The sequence below is a fragment of the Acomys minous genome (assembly GCF_964271855.1).
Source record: "Acomys minous genome assembly, chromosome: 20".
Taxonomy (NCBI): Eukaryota; Metazoa; Chordata; class Mammalia; order Rodentia; family Muridae; genus Acomys; species Acomys minous.
In genome coordinates, this window is record NC_140502.1 from 16,327,251 (window position 1) to 16,343,813 (window position 16,563).

Below are 16,563 nucleotides of genomic sequence, written 5' to 3' on the forward strand. Positions count from 1 at the left end.
ATTAAGGGTGTGTTGGTGGGAGGGTCCTGGATGGAGAACCTATTTAAGGCCCGATTCCTGGAGTAGAGCATAGAGCTTAGAGCTTCAGGACACATCTGGGAAGATGGAGGAGCCCATTGATATGGAGGGTGAGTTTGCCTGTAAGGATTCATGAGGACCGTGGGGAGGATGGTACTGTTTTCAAGTTCTACCTGCCGTGAATATTATATATTATATAAAATAATATTTTACAGTGTAAATTTGCACCCATGTGATGACCACCTATGTTGAAATTTTGTTGGTTTGTTTGCTTACTTTTTAGAGCTTGGGTCTTTTTCTTTTCTTTCTTTTTTTTTTTTAAGACAAGGTCTCACTGTTTAGCATTGGCTGTCCTTGAACTTATAGCGACTTCCCTGCATCTGTGCTGAGATTAAAGGCATAGGGGATCACCTCTTGGCTTGTTTATTGTTTTGAGGAAAAAAAATCTTTGTGCTATCCAGCTGTACTGGAAAGTTCTAGCTTAGAACTCTCAGAGGTCTTTCTGTCTTAGCAATTTGTTTCCTAGGATTAAAGATAGACTCTGTGCCATGTGATTAAAATATTTTTGTAAAATGGAGGTAATTTTTTTTGGGGGGGGAGCATCTTAAAACATGGCTCACCAGAAAAAGACATTTTGAGAGAAGAGATTTTTGTAAGATATCCACTGCCATCCACATGTAGCTCTCAACTATAATATGAGGTGAAATTTAACATTAAATTTTTTTTGAGACATGGTTTCTCTGTGTAGCCTTGGCTGTCTTGTGCTCACTTTGTAGATCAGGATGTCCTGGAACTCACAGAGGTCTGCCTGCCTTTGCCTCCAGAGTGCTTGGACTAATGACATGTGCCATCATGCTCCATTAAAATAAATCTTCTTGGACTGCGTTTGTAACTGAGATATTGGGTGCTGATATAGGGTAGGCATGAAGCCTGAAGATCCAAACAGAGCAGACATTTGCTCTTATTTCCCTCTAGCCATGCTGTCCTCACAAAATTCAATCATTTCTTGTTTTCTCTCCTCTGCTTTCTTTGATCTTTTATATTCTCCGTTCCAAGGTATTTTTTTTAAAAAAACCTGACAGGGTTTCTTTGTGTAGCCGTGGCTGTCCTGGAACTCTCTTTGTAGACCAAACTGGCCTTGAACTCACAGATTAAACTGCTTCTGCCTCTGTAGCAGTGGGATTAAAGGCGTGTACCACCACACCTAGCCCCTGTTTTTGTCAAATGAAAATATTAAGCAGTTTGTACTGTTACCTCAGAGTGACTCTAGCACAGATGCTCTTAATATTGAAGTTACCTTGCTACATTTAGAAATTATCTTGCATTACAGGTCTGTGCTCTGAGGTCTAGTTTTTATTTGACAAAATTAGGTGTATGTGAATATTCTTTTTTTTTAATCTAAAAAGCTAGAGCCTCATGGAGAGAGATTTTTCTGTTGTAGGTTGATTGCTTTGTTCTTTTTTAGGCAGCGTCTCTTGTAGGCCAGCTATGATTTGAAATGCCTTCATGAAGCTGGTGGGCCTTCAAATCCTCATCTCTGAGGTACTACACAGCTACTGTAGTTAGTTTGATTCATTATTTTTATTGTTTATTTATTTATTTAATTTTTTTTGAGACATGGTTTCTCTGTGTAGCCTTGGTTGTCCTGGACTCGCTTTGTAGACCAAGCTGGCCTTGAACTCACAGTGATCCACCTGCCTCTGCCTCCCGAGTGCTGGGATTAAAGGCGTGCGCCACAGTGCCTGACCAATTTACTTAATGTTTACAATGTTTTGCCTGCATGTGTGCCTGCCTACCAGAAGAGGGCAGCAGATCTCATTACCGATGGTTGTGATCCACCAAGTGTTTTTGAGTTGAACTCAGGACCTCTGAGAAGCAGCCAGGGCTCTTAACCTCTTAGCCATCCCCCCAGCGCTGGGTTGTATCCTCAATAGTAATGAATTTTTCCTTTCATGTACTTCACATGTGTTTGATTTGAAAATTTTATTAACTTATTTAATGATCAATTTATAGCCTGATCACAGCCCCTTCCATTTCCCCGTCTCAGCCCCATCCTCACATCCCTCCCGTCCTTCCTCTATGCCCCCACGGTTATCAACACAGGCTGGCCTATCAAATTGCAGAAGGACTCAGTCCATTTTCTGCCACTGGGCATAGACCAGGCAGTCCAGCTAGGGGGAAGGGATCCAAAGGCAAGCAACGGAGTCAGACATCCTCCGGTCCACACATATGGTACAAGCAAGGTATCTGAAAGTACAGCCAATACATACTTTTTAGTTGTCGTTTTGGTCCTTGTGAGCAACCACGGTGACAGTTCAGTTGTCACTGTAGGTCTTCTTGTGGTGTCCTGACTCTTCTTGCTGCTTCAGTCCTTTCTCCCTCCCTTTCACACGACTCCCTGAGCCCCACCTATTTTTTGCCCGTGGGTCTCTGTATCTGTTTCCCTCAGCTGTCCCAGAGGAAGCCTTGCATGCTAGGCTTCTCTCTGTAAGCATAGCATAGTATCATTAATAGCATTAGACTTTGCCTCTCTGTCATGGGGTGGATCTCAAGTTGAGCTGGTCACTGTTTTTCAGTCCCACAATCTCTGTTCAATCTTGACCTTACAGTTCTTTAGATCAAGGACATTTGGATTGAAAGTTTTGTGGGCATATTTTTTTTAAGATAGGGTTTCTCTGTAGCCTTGGCTGTCCTTGACTCACTTTGTAGACCAGGCTGGCCTTGAACTCAGCTATCGGCCTGCCTCTGCCTCCCGAGTGCTGGGATTAAAGATGTGTGCCACCACACCTGGCTTGTGGGCATTTTTTAGGAGAAAAAAAAAGCTGATGTGGGGTAGGTATAGATATTAGGAAGAGCTGGTGATGGAGAAATAATGTGGTTATATACAATATTCATGTTTCTGAATGAATGGTTTCATTTTGAGGAAGGATTTTTTGTTTGTTTGTTTAATCCAGCTGTTCCGGAACATCTCATGTAAAATGTAATGTGTGGAGGTCCTCCGGCCTTTGCAATGGGACTCCTAGGATTATGGGTAGTTCAAATGCTATGTGATTAAAATAATAAACCTTTTTTTTTGCAGAAAACACAGTAGTTGCTTTGGTGTGTTCCCAAACATGGCTCACCAGATAAAGGCATTTGACGAAAAGAGATTTCTTTAAGATATCCCCTGTCATCAACATCAATCTCTATATGATAGTAACTGTACTTTAAGACATTTAAAGACGTCTCCTTGGTCCCAGTGCCTCACTGAGGCTGAAGGTGCCGGCATAGATAAAAGGATGCGGCCTGAATTTCCATCTCCACATAGCAGACTTTTGCCTCTTGTCGTGCATTCCTCACAAAATCACTTTTCCTGCTTTCTCTCCTTTTCACTCGATCCTCAAGGCTAGTGAGAGAAATAGGTTATATTCCTAGTGAAAATTGAAGGAGTCTTAATAATATGAATTTCTCCTCTCTATCCCCTTGTTTTGGTCTTTTTTTTTTTTTAAGAAAAGTGCTTGTCTCAGTGCCGGTTGTGCTTAATGTCGCTCTGGACTCAAGGCTGACTTTAAACTCAGAATTCTCCTCCTGAATTAATGAAGGATTTGGGATGACAGGCCTTTGCTCCTGTTCTGACTCTTATGTAGATTTTAACACTAAGAATCTATGATTGCTTTTCTTATTTGAAAACCTAGATACTCACATATAGAATATATCTGTTGTTTGAATTTTTTTTTAATCTGTAGAGCTACTCTGATCCTTTTCTTTCCTCACAGGTTCTCCAGTACAAGAAAGTCTTCCAGTAGGACCACATTCCAGCAGGCTTCCATATCCACCAATGGATAGAGGTCTGCCATTAAACCCATCCAACCCAAGAAACTTAGGACCTGAAATGATGCAAGGCTTGCATCAAAATTTCCAAATGTCTTCGTATGCCCTCGGGGATACAGTTTTTTATATGCCCCAAGATCCTGCAAGAAACATGGGTATCCAAAGGCCTCAATATCCCCTAGAGGCCATTGGAATTCCAAAACAGTCAAGCTTCCAAAGACATCCAGTTTTAACAAGCAATTTAGATCACCAAGTGTCTCAAAGTTTCCTCAGTCCTAGAGAATCCCCAAAGCAGTCGACTCTTGAAAGGCATCCAGGCTGTACAAGCAAACAAAATCTCCACATGTCTCAATGGGCCCTAGGGGCTGAAGCAACTTCAAAACCACCAAGTCTCCAATGGAACTCAGAACTTGAAAGGTACCAAGGACCCCAAGAGTCTTTTAGACCATCATGGAAACCACTTCCCCGCATGAACCCAGATCCCCAAGTGCATTCAGGTATGCCAACATCAGGAACTAACTCAGTGGACCCAGTTCCCCAGATGACCTCACCATTCTCAGAATGTCCTGATTGTGTCATTTCTGTAGAGTCTGTGAATCGCTCAGATACATACAATGGCCAGGAAGCTCCCCTCCATACCTCAAAGAAGAGGAGGAAAGAGTGTCGTGCTTCATACTCCCCAGAACAAATCCTAAAGCTGGAAACTTTTTTTAATGGCCAAATGTACCCAAGCAAAGAGCAACGCTTGGATCTGGCTGAAGATCTTGGAGTGACAGACTACCAGATCCAGGTATTACTTTCTTCTCTCTCTCTCTCTCTCTCTCTCTCTCTCTCTCTCTCTCTCTCTCTCTCTCTCTCTCTCTCTCTCCCTGCAGCCAGTATAATTCTCAATTATTATGCTCAATAATTAAAGTCCCACATGTTCAAAATTTCTCACATATTCTGCTTGTACAATTCTTGGGGATCTTAGATGTGGACTGGAGATATCTGTTCATCCAGAGCTGGACTTGGCCTTCAGCTTCTGCATGGGTACTACCCTGGAGCCACATATCCCCATGTAGGGTCTCAGGGACCTAGGCATTAATGTTTCTAGTAATGACCCAGAAGATCTAGGTTAAGTTTCCCTAGTTGTTAGTGTCAGGTCCTAGGCATATTTTGGGGCATCTTGCAACTTGACATTCTGACCCAGGCTGGCACACACAGGTCTTCCTATAACTTCTCTTTTTTGTCTTTCCAGATCTGGTTCAAGAATCACCGAGCAAAGTACAAAAAGAAAAATCTCCAGAATATTTCAGAACCACGAGAGAATATGGAAAGCCATAAGGATGTTGGTGGATCAACCAGTTCTCAAGGTGGCTCATCTGTTCTTGACTCAGCTGCTGAAGAGTCCATGTCTTCAGGCACATCTTATGTGGACTCCATTCCCCAACTTTACCCCAGTCTGGAAGAATCTCTCCACAATGAAGAAGCCTCAGAGGGTGCCAGGTGTGGACTCCAAGAAGACCATTGTGCTGGCCAAGCTTCTGCTGCAGCTGCAGGCCCTGGTCATTTTTTAGTAACCGCAGGTGAGAATGACCCAGCAGTAGCTGAAGGCACCTCAGTTGAATCTCCACTTTTTACTGAAGCTGAATTCCAAGAGTCAAGTCCAGAAGATAAACTGCTCTTGGAACAAATCCTTAATGATCTTGGTGCAGGAGATGGCTGGATGAATTGAGGCACATCACACCCTCAATGAACACTTTGATCCTGGAATGGTTGAGGCCCGGTCATCTTTAAAACAAAGAAGTGGTGTGGTAGTGAAAGTCATCACTCTTAAGACTGAGGGTGTAGATGCAAGCTACTCTGTATTAGTTTCATGTCAGTGTTATCCACACACTGAGGCTGTTTCAAAGGCCATTTGTAGTATTCTCCACCTATTGTTGTATTGTATGTTAAATACCTTAAAAGTATTTCAGAAAACATTTTTTTAAATCTTCTGTTCATTCCAGAATGTCTGATAGATTTACTTTACTGTGTGTGTGTGTGTGGTTTGTGTGTTTGTGTTTGTGTTGTATGTTTGTATCCATAGAAACCTACATCTGGGGCCTGGGAGGGCAGAAAATGGTTAAGGAACTTCTGGGATTGTAACCAATGACATTGTTGAGGCAGCATGTGTGTGCTTGCCACTTAAAGCAAGTCCTCTGCAGTAAGAACTGAGCTCTCTGATTCCAAGAATTATCAAAGGTTTTCTATGAGCTGTAGGAATATCTTAGACGAAGGCTGAGATGTTCGTAGTCCTTTCCAAAAGGAGCATAGATAAAAGCAATATAACGGCTTATTATCAGCTTCAATCCTATGACCTACTCTTGCCATTGAGGTCAGGGTGTATGGACTCTTATATTTATGTGTAAGGAGGATGCTCATATTCATAGAGTAAAAAATAATATATGTACTAAATAAATGCTCTGAAGGAGGCCACATAGAAACCAAAGCAGATTTCTTCTGTCAAATTGTTTAGTGTGTCTCTGAACTCATAGCTCTCCAGTATGTATATGTCATAGGACAAAAATGCAGGAATAATTTTTCTTTTTACACCCTGTGAATCCCATACAAGGAACACCAGGAACCAGGCTAGGTAATAACTCCATTATAAAAAAAACTCAACCTGTAGGCTGTCTGCCCTTGTAACTCTTTATCTTGATACATGGCCTCATTAACCTGCCTAATCAGCCCTGCTTTGCATCCTGGCTACTTCAGATTTGAGTGACTGATATTCTAGACTTGTATCCAAGACCTGTCTTTGTCAGCTTTTTAGGAATGTACACATTGTTTCTCTAATAGTTGTATAGGTTCTGCTACACCAGTAGTAAGCAAGTATTTGTCTTTGTGCATATTTTTACCAGCATGAACTGTCCTTAGTTTAAGTGATCTTGGCAATTTTGACTAGGCAAGATAAACAGTGTTTTAACTGAAAATGCCAGATCATTCTGTTTTACCATTAAAGACCCAGGAGCCCAAGCCGGGGTAAAAACCTGCCAGTTCAGAGAGGCAGAGAAGTCACTCAGCTGGTCTTTACTTTCCAGTTCCTATCCCTGAGGTCTAAGGATGGTGTAGCTTTTGGGCTCATTTGTTTGTTTTAGACAATGTGTCTCTATGAATGGCCCTAGAGACCCTCAAGATATTTGGGTAGATCAGATTGGGTTGACCTTCACAAAGATCCTATTGTCTCTCATGTATGCATGGAATAATGGCATGTGTCACCAAACTGAGGGCGTTTAGCAATTTTTAAAACTGTTGCTCAGCCATTTGTGCTTAAACTTTTTAGGATTTCTCTTTAACCAGTTCTTTTAATGTTTATATTAAGCTAAGTGGCTAACTTTTGTACTGACAGTATTTTAAGTGAAAGTATAAATGTAGTTTTACTCCCATTGCATGTCAGTGTTCATCTTTCCTAAAGAAATGAAAAAGAAAACCAATAAAAATACAAATAAAAATGACCTAGCCTATTTCCATATATTTTCTTTGTTTGTATTGACATTTCTGTAGTGTAACAATGGAAAGATATGGCTTCAGATGGGTTGTTGGAGGGGCTGAGTTTGAGCTTAGATCTTTCTGAGCTCCATGTTTCTACATATCTTCTGATGTGAAAGATCTGGCTTTCATGATCTCTGTTGCAAAGTCAGGAGTAATTCTGATGGGTCTGCATTTATGTTACTTGGCCTTTTTCTATTGCGGCTTTTTTTGTTTTTGTTTTTTTGTTTGTTTGTTTTGTTTTGGAGACAGGGTTTCTCTGTGTAGTCTTGGCTGTCCTGGACTCACTTTGTAGACCAGGCTGGCCTCGAACTCACAGCAATCCATCTGCCTCTGCCTCCTGAGTGCTGGGATGAAAGGCGTGTGCCACCGCCTCTCCTCAGCTCCTGAGAGAGAGTCTCTCCTACATCTCTTTAATTCTGTTGAGAAGTTCCAGGCTTGATAGGAGTCCAAATGCTTTCAACCAAAACTAAGGTGTAATATGGAATCTTAGGGTGTTTGGTTTGCTGCCTGACCAGTCACCTAATATACTTTATAACATTGGAGCCTCATCTTCAGCTTTCTGTGTTGAAATCTCCCACTATTAATGTGTGGGGTCCAGTTTGTGATTTAAGCCTTATTAATGTTTCTTTTATGAATGTAGGTGCTCCTGTATTTGAAACATAGTTGTTCATAATTGATATATCATGTTGGTGTATTTTTCCTTTGTTCATAATTGATATTTTTCCATTGAGGAGTATGAAGTGTCCTTCCCAATCTCTTTTGATTAGTTTTGGTTGAAAGTCTATTTTACTAGATACCAGAATTGCTACTCCAGCTTCTTTCTTGGGTCTGTTTGCCTGGAATACCTTTTTCCAGCCCTTAAAGATAATGTTGCTCTTTATTGCTGAGATGTGTTTCTTGTATGCAGCAGGGTTGATGGGTCTTTTTCTTTGCATCCATCCTGTGGGCCTGTGTTGTCCTCCTTGGGTTGGAGTTTTCCTTTTAGTATCTTCTGTAGAGCTGGATTTTAGTTTAGTTACTGTTTTGTACTTGGTTTTTCATAGAATACCTTAATCTCTCCATCTATGGTTAAACTGTTTGTACTTAGTTTTTCATAGAATACCTTAATCTCTCCATCTATGGTGATTGAAAGATTTGTTGGGTAGAGTAATCTGAGTTGTCATCTATGGCCTCTTAGTGTCTGGATGACACTAGTCTAGGCCCTCTGGCTTTCCTTGTCTCTGTTGAGAAGTCAGGTGTAATTCTGATAGGTTTGCCTTATTACCTGACTTGGAATTTTTATCTTGCTGCTTTTTTCCCCTTTATTAATTTATTCTTGTTACATCTCAATGGTTATCCCATCCCTTGTATCCTCCCATTCTTCCCTCTTTCCCATTTTCCCCTTATTCCCCTCCCCTATGACTGTTCCTCAGGGGGATTACCTCCCCCTCTCTATGCTCATAGGGTATCAAGTCTTTTCTTGGTAAACTGCTGTCCTTCCTCTGAGTGCAACCAGGTCTCCTCCTCCAGGGGACATGGTCAAAGGTGAGGCACCAGAGTATGTGAGAAAGTAATATCCCACTCTCCACTCTACTGTGGAGAATGTTCTGTCCATTGGCTAGATCTGGGTAGGGGTTTAAGGTTTACTGCCTGTATTGTCCTTGGCTGGTGCCTTAGTTTGAGCGGGACCCCTGGGCCCAAATCTGCCTATAATAATGTTCTACTTGTAGGTTTCTAGGACCTTCTGGATCCTTCTACTTTGCCATTCTCCCATGCTTCCCTCATCTAGAGTCCCAATAGAATGTCCTCCCCTCTGTCTCAGTTTCCCGGTAAGTGAAAGCTTTCGTGGGACATGCCCCTTGGGCTAATATGCAGATATAGGTGAGTATATACCATTTGAATCTTTCTGCAATTATCTTGCTGCTTTTAATAGTCTTCCTTTGATCTGTACATTGAGAGTTTTGATTGCTGTTTCTCAGGAGGACTTCCTTTTCTGTTCCAATCTATTTGGAGTTCTCTAGGCTTCTTGTATATTTATGGACATTCATTTCTTTAGTTTAAGGAAGCTTTCTTCAATGATTTTGTTGAAAATATTTTCTGGGCTTTGCTGCTGGGGTTCTTCATTTTCTTCTATCCCTAGGATTCTAAGATTTAGTCTTGATGATGTCCCAGATTTCTTGGATATTCTGGGTCAGGATCATTTTATATTTAACATATTCTTTGACTGCTCTATTCATTTCTTCATTCACATCATCTGTCTCTGATTTTCTTTCTTCTGTCTCCCGAATTCTGTTGGTAATGCTTGTGTCTGTAGATCCTGTCCTCCTCTCCAGGTTTTCAATTTCCAGGATTATCTCAGATTGTGTTTTCTTCATAGCTTCTCTCTCCATTTTTAGGCCTTGAGTTCTTTTTTAATTTCCTTCTCCCGTTTGAGTGTTGTTTCTTTAAGCAATTTGATCAATTTTTCATATCTTCTTTGTGTATTCCTGTTGTAGTTTGAAGGAAATGTTTTCCTCTTTTAAGGTCGCCATCATTTTCATAACCTCAGAATTGAAATCCTTGTCCTGCCTGTTGGGTATGATACTATATCCAGGGCTTGTTATAGTGGTGGGGCTGCTGGTTTCCAGTGGTATCAAATGGTCCTTTGATTGCTGCATGTGTTCTTACACTGACCTGATCCTGCCTGATGTCTCTGGCTACAGCATGTGCCCAGTGCCTTCTTGGACTCTCGAACTTTCTGGAATTTGCTAGATGACTTGAGTTCAGACCAAGTAGTATTCTTGAATGTGATGTCTGCTTGGTGCTAGAACACACAGAGGCTGGTATTTTTTCAGACGTGGGTGGGCTCTGCATTCCTGGGAGCTCACGAGCTGTCCGTCAGCCAGGCTTGTGGCACTAGCATGGGTGCCTGCTGGCTGCTTGTACCACTGTCCGTGTCCTCCCCACAGCATTTTCTGTGGCTTTTATGGGTGACCTGAGATCAGATCAACTTGTGTTCCTGACTGTGGTGCATGCTAGGTGCTAGAACCCATAAACATTCACATTTTTGATAGACAAGGCTCATTCTTTGCTGCCAGATTTCAGAGTTCCCCACCAGCCAGATGTGTGATGTTACACTTTGGAGGCTGCACACCCATTTCTGTGTGTACCTCGGACTTGTTTGTGTCTTTGGCAGGTAGCCAGAGGCTGGACCCCACCATGATCCACACAATTTGGACCCTGCTACTTGTGGTTTACCAGTACTGGTGTTTTGTGGTTCTCAATAAGTCTTTAGGTGGCTGAATAGGCACTAGTGTCCTGTTGATCAAACGAGGTGTGTGTTAGGCACCGCCATCTTGTATCTCCCATGATGGATGCTTTAATAGACAGAAACCACACACACTTGTCTACAGACCCCAGATAAAAGACCATGACAGAAAAATATATGGGAGCCATCAATCTCCAATTTTAGCTAGGAATGGTGGCACACATGACTTCGGTGGCTACACAAGTTAGGCAGAGCATGATGACCTCTGTGATATTGAGGTGAGCCACATCTACAAATTGATTTTTAGGGCAGTGAAGGGTTCACTGAGATAACTAGTTTAAGAAAATAGTAATAAAAAGTTCAATTTGGTGAACTAGAACTTTTGTTTTGTTTAGAAAGTATGAGACATTGGGTATAACAATCATACTCCAGTGAAGGCCAAATGGTCATGTTAGCAGGACTGGACTAAATGTCCTCTATTATTTTTAGTGTGTGAATGTGTCCATTATTTATGAAAGAGAAAGATGCTAAAGTTTGGTGAGTGCAGATGGGGTTGAGAGCTGGAGGAAGGGAAAGAATATGACTGTATACTATTTGCATCTACAAATGCAGTTTTAAACCTTTTGAAGAAGGGTCACTCTGTGTAGCTCCAGCTTTTGTGGAAAGTGTTATGTGGATCAGACTAGACTGCAATTCAAAAGAGATGGATCTATCTTTGCCTCCTAGGTCCTTTAATTAAAGATAGATACCCTGTCAAGCTGATGAGATACATTTAATGATTTTTACTCTTAAAGAGCTAGTAATTATTTATATGAGACAAACAAACAGGCTCAAGAGTTAAATTATTCTTTGTTGTTGCCCTAGTCATTTCTTTGACACAGGTTTTGTCTGTGTAATAGCCTTCCCTGTACTGGGATGGTGTTTTTTTCTTTTTTCTTTTTTTAAAAGATTTATTTATTATTTATACAGTGTTCTCCCCGCATGAGCACCTTCCCACCACAAGAAGGCACTGGATCTCACTCCAGATGGTCATGAGCCACCATGTGGTTGCTGGGAATTGAACTCAGGACCTCTGGAAGAGCAGACAGTGCTCTTAACCTCTGAGTCATCTCTCCAGCCTCCCCCCCCCCACATGTTTTTTTTCAACAAGGCTGGTTTTGATTTAATCTCACTGGGATTAAAGGTGTGCTATAACACATGACCAGCTTGAAGGGTCAATTATTAGGCAGAAATAGATTCTTGAAATGGTCCACTGGTCATAACAAAGTGACTCCAGATTCCTCATACTGGGTTCTTACGGTCCTGATCCACACAGACCAGAGGGACAAACATTTGTGCACCAAATATCTTCCCAGATAGATTATGGGTCATGACCTAGTGAGGGAGGCAAAAAAGCCTCTCTCTAAAAGCAGGAGCCTTAGTGAGACTGATAATCCTCACTTATTTGTATAGTTAAGGCCTAGAAGAAAAGCTAAATGTAAGAAATCAAGTCCTTGGGTAGCAATTTTGAGAGCAAAGAAGATTATTTTCTATGGTGAAAATGGAGGAAGACAAAGTGACACAGTGATTCTGGGTTCCCTTTGAGTTTATTTCTTTCAGAATACAAATTTTTTTCCCCAAAGATAAGTTCAGTTTTGTATATCTTCTTTGGGAAAGATCAGAATAAGATAGACTTGGAAGGAAGAAACTGAGAAAGTAGGTGCTAAAATTAAAAGGCCCCAGAACAGAGGTTGGAGGAACCTTTAGAGAATCCAAGTCTGGGACTCACAGTAACACCAAACGGGATGGTTCCAGATGAGGAAAGTCCACAAAGGCTTGAAGAAATGGAGAAAAGCAGCCCATTGAGATGCCTGGTAGGAAACTTTAGGCCAGCATGGTCAGACTAGATTGTGTTTGTATGCTCTCTAGGTTCAATGACTTTGTGAAGGTCTATATGCTAATGTAAAAATGCAAACCCTCTTTGCTGGTACCTCGGGGCAAGGTAATATAGTGGCCGTGTGCTCCATTACCTAGAGGTTGGAGAGCTGATGTGTATGCACCTTGCCATAGGTTCACATTCAGAAATCTAATGTTTCTTTTTAAATTCTGGAGAGCATGAGTCTAACGTCTCCTTTGTTGGAGATGGTGACAGTCTTGGAGATGCCTTTTCAAACTGGGGCGGATGAAGCTCTAGCATGTTTATCTATTGGAGTAGAATAAGTTTGTAGATATTAAGGCATAAAACCTGTAACAGATAAACATAATTTCGTTGCTCAAACAGTTATAAAAAAATCCAACTATAATTTTTAAAAGGCGGTCCTAAATAGGAGGGGAAGTGACCATCTGCAGAAAATACATTAAATAATGATTTATTGGTTTAAGAATTCTTAACAAGGCAAAGAAGACACCTGCGAAGATACACTGTATTTTAGGAAGGACTGCACAATTAAGTCAGTAATTAAAGGTCCTGATTCCAGAATGGAAGACAGCACATGTGTCGCATTGGGGAGAGATAATATGACGTTGTTTCCACAGGAAACTAAAAGCTATGTAATCCATCCAATCTGATGGAAATCAGATTGGACATGGAGAGACCACCTGGATATCTTGGCTGCAGAAAGAAGGAAAGGAATCAAGAAGAACAAACAGGGAAGGTAATGTGATCACCCCTCCACCGGGACAGCTCAGAGAGTAAAATCTGTTGAGGCAACAATATTTTAGATAATACCAAAGTGTGGCGCGTCACCATGGTACCGAGTCAAGGGCGAGGGACTGTGGATTTAACTCTCTCTCTCTCTCTCTCTCTCTCTCTCTCTCTCTCTCTCTCTCTCCTCTCTCTCTCTCTCTCTCTCTCTCTCTCACACACACACACACACACACACACACACGGGCAATAACACAGCAGGTCCTTCATGCTAATATCAAACATCTCATTTAAGCCCTGACCTTACTACTGAAGATTATATAGTTTCTGTTTTTATGGGTCACACCCATCCTTTCTTCATCTTTCATGTTGGATTCCATATCACTTGAGTTTCCCGTAATAGTGGGGTGGGGTAGGTTGGGGTGTGGTGTACAACCATCATTCCATTAATCATATTGATCTTGTGCCCCAGGCTGTGGCCAGAGTGTCTTTATCTGACCTTTTCTTTCTGTTTTTCCCTAGAGATGTTTAAAGAATCAGTGTGAAAAATACATCTATGTTCAGAAGGCAGCTTATAAATTATATCATTATTCACATGGAAGCTGCATTCCAAACCAAAGCTGGTGCTGAAGACTCAATTGCAGATATTCAGGAACTCTGGAAAGAGATCCTTAAAGATCATGGTATAACAGAGGATGTGATGGATCTTATTACATCACAGTCTGAATGAACACATTGACCCTGGACTGGTTGAGGACCAGAAATCTGTAAAACAAAGAAGAGGGGTGGTAGTGAAAGCCATAATTCTCATTTTGGTTGTATAGATGCATTATCATCTGTATTAGTTTCGTGGCAGTGTGATTCACAGAGTGATAGGCTTTCCAAGGCTAGTTAGAGTATTCATCACTTATTGTTGGATTATACATTAAATAAAAGTATAAAACGTCTTTTTATGGTCTTTTCTTTCCAGAATCTGTTAGAGTTGCCTTTCTCTCTCTCTCTCTCTCTCTCTCTCTCTCTCTCTCTCTCTCTCTCTCTCTCTCTCTCTCTCTCTCTCTCTCTCTCTCTCTCTCTGTGTGTGTGTGTGTGTCATGTCTTGTGTTCCTATATGCATAGAAACTTACATCTGGTGCCTGGGAGGTCAGACAATGTTTTAGGAGCCTCTGGGATTATAACTACTGACAGTTGTGAGGCAGAATACATGTGCTTGCAACTTAAGTCTTGTGCTGAATGAATTTAGCTTGATGATTCCAAAGATGACTAATTGCTTTACATCTTCAGTAGAAATATCTAAATAAAAAAGGCTGTGGTGTTCTTAATACTTTGCAAACATGTAACCATTTTGAAAATTATCTTTCACGTTCCAGTAGATATAAGCAATATAATGGCTCACTATCTGCTTCAATTCTATTTCTAGTGGCTACTATGTCCTATTCTTGCCATTGAGGACAGGGTGTACACCTTCTGTATTTATATGAATGTAAAATGTTCATATACATAAAATAAAAGTACTACATGTACTAACTAAATGATCTAAAGCTGGCCCTTTATAAACTACAACAGATTTATTTTGTAAAAGTTTAGTGTGTCCATGAAACTCATAGCTCCCTAGTGTGTACAAGTTATAGTTCAACATACAAGAATATTTTTTCTTTTTACACCCTGTGATTGTAACATGGGTAATAGTGTCATTTCACTGTACTCAGATAAATATGCTTTGGTGACTTGGGGCCTAAATCTGCATTGTGAAATCCATTCAACTTTTATTTAGCTTTTATTTTATTATCTCAAGCAATATATATATTCACGGTATATACAGATTATACTCTGCTTGGTCTTCTTTTTTTGTTCTGACCCTCTCTCCCTCTTTAACTCTATTTTTGTCTCATAGATCTCTTAACAGCTGAGGTCGTCCTGTTGACTACAACCAATTAGGTCTACTCTGGATAGCCTACTTCCTCTCCCTCTCAGTTCCCCTAGTGCCCCCTCTGTATAGGGGAAGTGTTCAAATGGCAGGAAATAGAAGTCATGTCAGGAACAGTCAACCCTGCTTCCCTACATGGAGAATAAGTTGTCCATCTGCTACATCTGTTTTGTTTTGTTTTGTTTTGTTTGTTTCGTTTGTTTTGAGACAGGGATTTGCTGTTATCCCTGGGTGTCTTGGCCTCGCTCTGTAGACCAAGCAAGCCTTGAACTCACAGTGACCCTCCTGCCTCTGCCTCACGAGTGGTGGGATTAAATGCATGTGCAACCACAACTGGCCTCATCTTCTGGATCTGAACAGGAGGTCAAGGTCACTGCTTGCAAACTCCATGGTTGGTGAAACAGTTTGCACAGGTTTTCCAGCAATGATAGTCTCCTGGGGGAAGTCTTGACATCACTATCCTCAACATTCATTTCTCAACAGAGCTCTTCACTCAGAGTATGGCTGTGAATCCCAGGATATGTCCTGCTTCCCCCTGGATAGAGTCTCTCAGAGGACATATGTGTTGGGCTACTATCCATTTATATGTGAGTATATAGCATATGTGTCTTTCTAGGTCTAGGTTACCTCATTCAGGAAGATCTTTTCCAGTTCCATCCATTTAGCAGCCAATTTCAAGATTTGCTTGTTTTTGGTAGCTGAATAATATTCTTTTCTATAAATGCACCACAATTTCTTTATCCATTCTTTGAGGAAGGGACATCTACCTTGTGTGCCAATTCTGCGTATTACAAATAAAGCTGACAGGAACATAGTTGAGGCATGCCCATGAACATGCATGGGGCTTGGGAGGTCAAATAAGAGTAGCAATCAACAGGATTGGGGTTATAGGTGTTTTGAAGGTGACTTTTAATTGCCTTGACGTGAATGCAGGTCCCGTACACAGGTTCCTTGAGTATTCAAATAGAGCTGTAATACTATTAAATCATCTGTGGGAATCATTCACACCCCTCCATAATGCACGGAGGCAATAGAAAAAAAGTGTAACCTTCTTTAGTTAACATTTTATGTGACTGTGCATTCAAGCCACATGGAGTCTCATTTACCAGCTACAACTCTGTTTATAAATGTTCCTGTGACCACCCTACTGTCTTGGCTTACACTGTGTACCTTTGGGGTACTTGTGTGCAGTATGTTTATTTCATTTAATCTCCTATATATAGCAAAGTACTTCACAGCACACTGAGTCTCTTTTTTATCTATCTCAGCCTGTCTGTGTATCTATCTATCATCTTCCCATTAACACACACACACACACACACACACACACACACACACACACACACACACACACATATGTGTTATGGACCTTAGTGATATATCTGCAGCTGGGATGAGTGCAGTGATTGAAGGAACGCTACAGCAGGGAACTTCTGGCAATCTGCCCCT

The 16,563-nt window shown here is 41.1% G+C and overlaps 1 protein-coding gene across 1 annotated transcript; it reads left to right on the plus strand.

Annotated features, from left to right (window-relative positions):
• The first annotated feature begins 12 nt into the window (after window positions 1-12).
• LOC311590717 (oocyte-specific homeobox protein 6-like) lies at window positions 13-7,304 on the plus strand. Its single transcript, XM_084769979.1, has 3 exons — window positions 13-128; window positions 3,774-4,618; window positions 5,066-7,304. The coding sequence occupies exons 1-3, from the start codon at window positions 104-106 to the stop codon at window positions 5,540-5,542; spliced, it is 1,347 nt and encodes a 448-aa protein (XP_084626105.1). The 5' UTR covers window positions 13-103; the 3' UTR covers window positions 5,543-7,304.
• The last annotated feature ends 9,259 nt before the right edge of the window (window positions 7,305-16,563 follow it).

Bases quoted from the DNA above. Each gene is read 5' to 3' on its own strand.
- LOC311590717 (XM_084769979.1), top strand. From the start codon at position 104: ATGGAGGAGCCCATTGATATGGAGG. The intron at 129-3,773 runs GTGAGTTTGCCT...CTTTCCTCACAG, and splicing joins GGAGCCCATTGATATGGAGG to GTTCTCCAGTACAAGAAAGT. The intron at 4,619-5,065 runs GTATTACTTTCT...TTGTCTTTCCAG, and splicing joins TGACAGACTACCAGATCCAG to ATCTGGTTCAAGAATCACCG.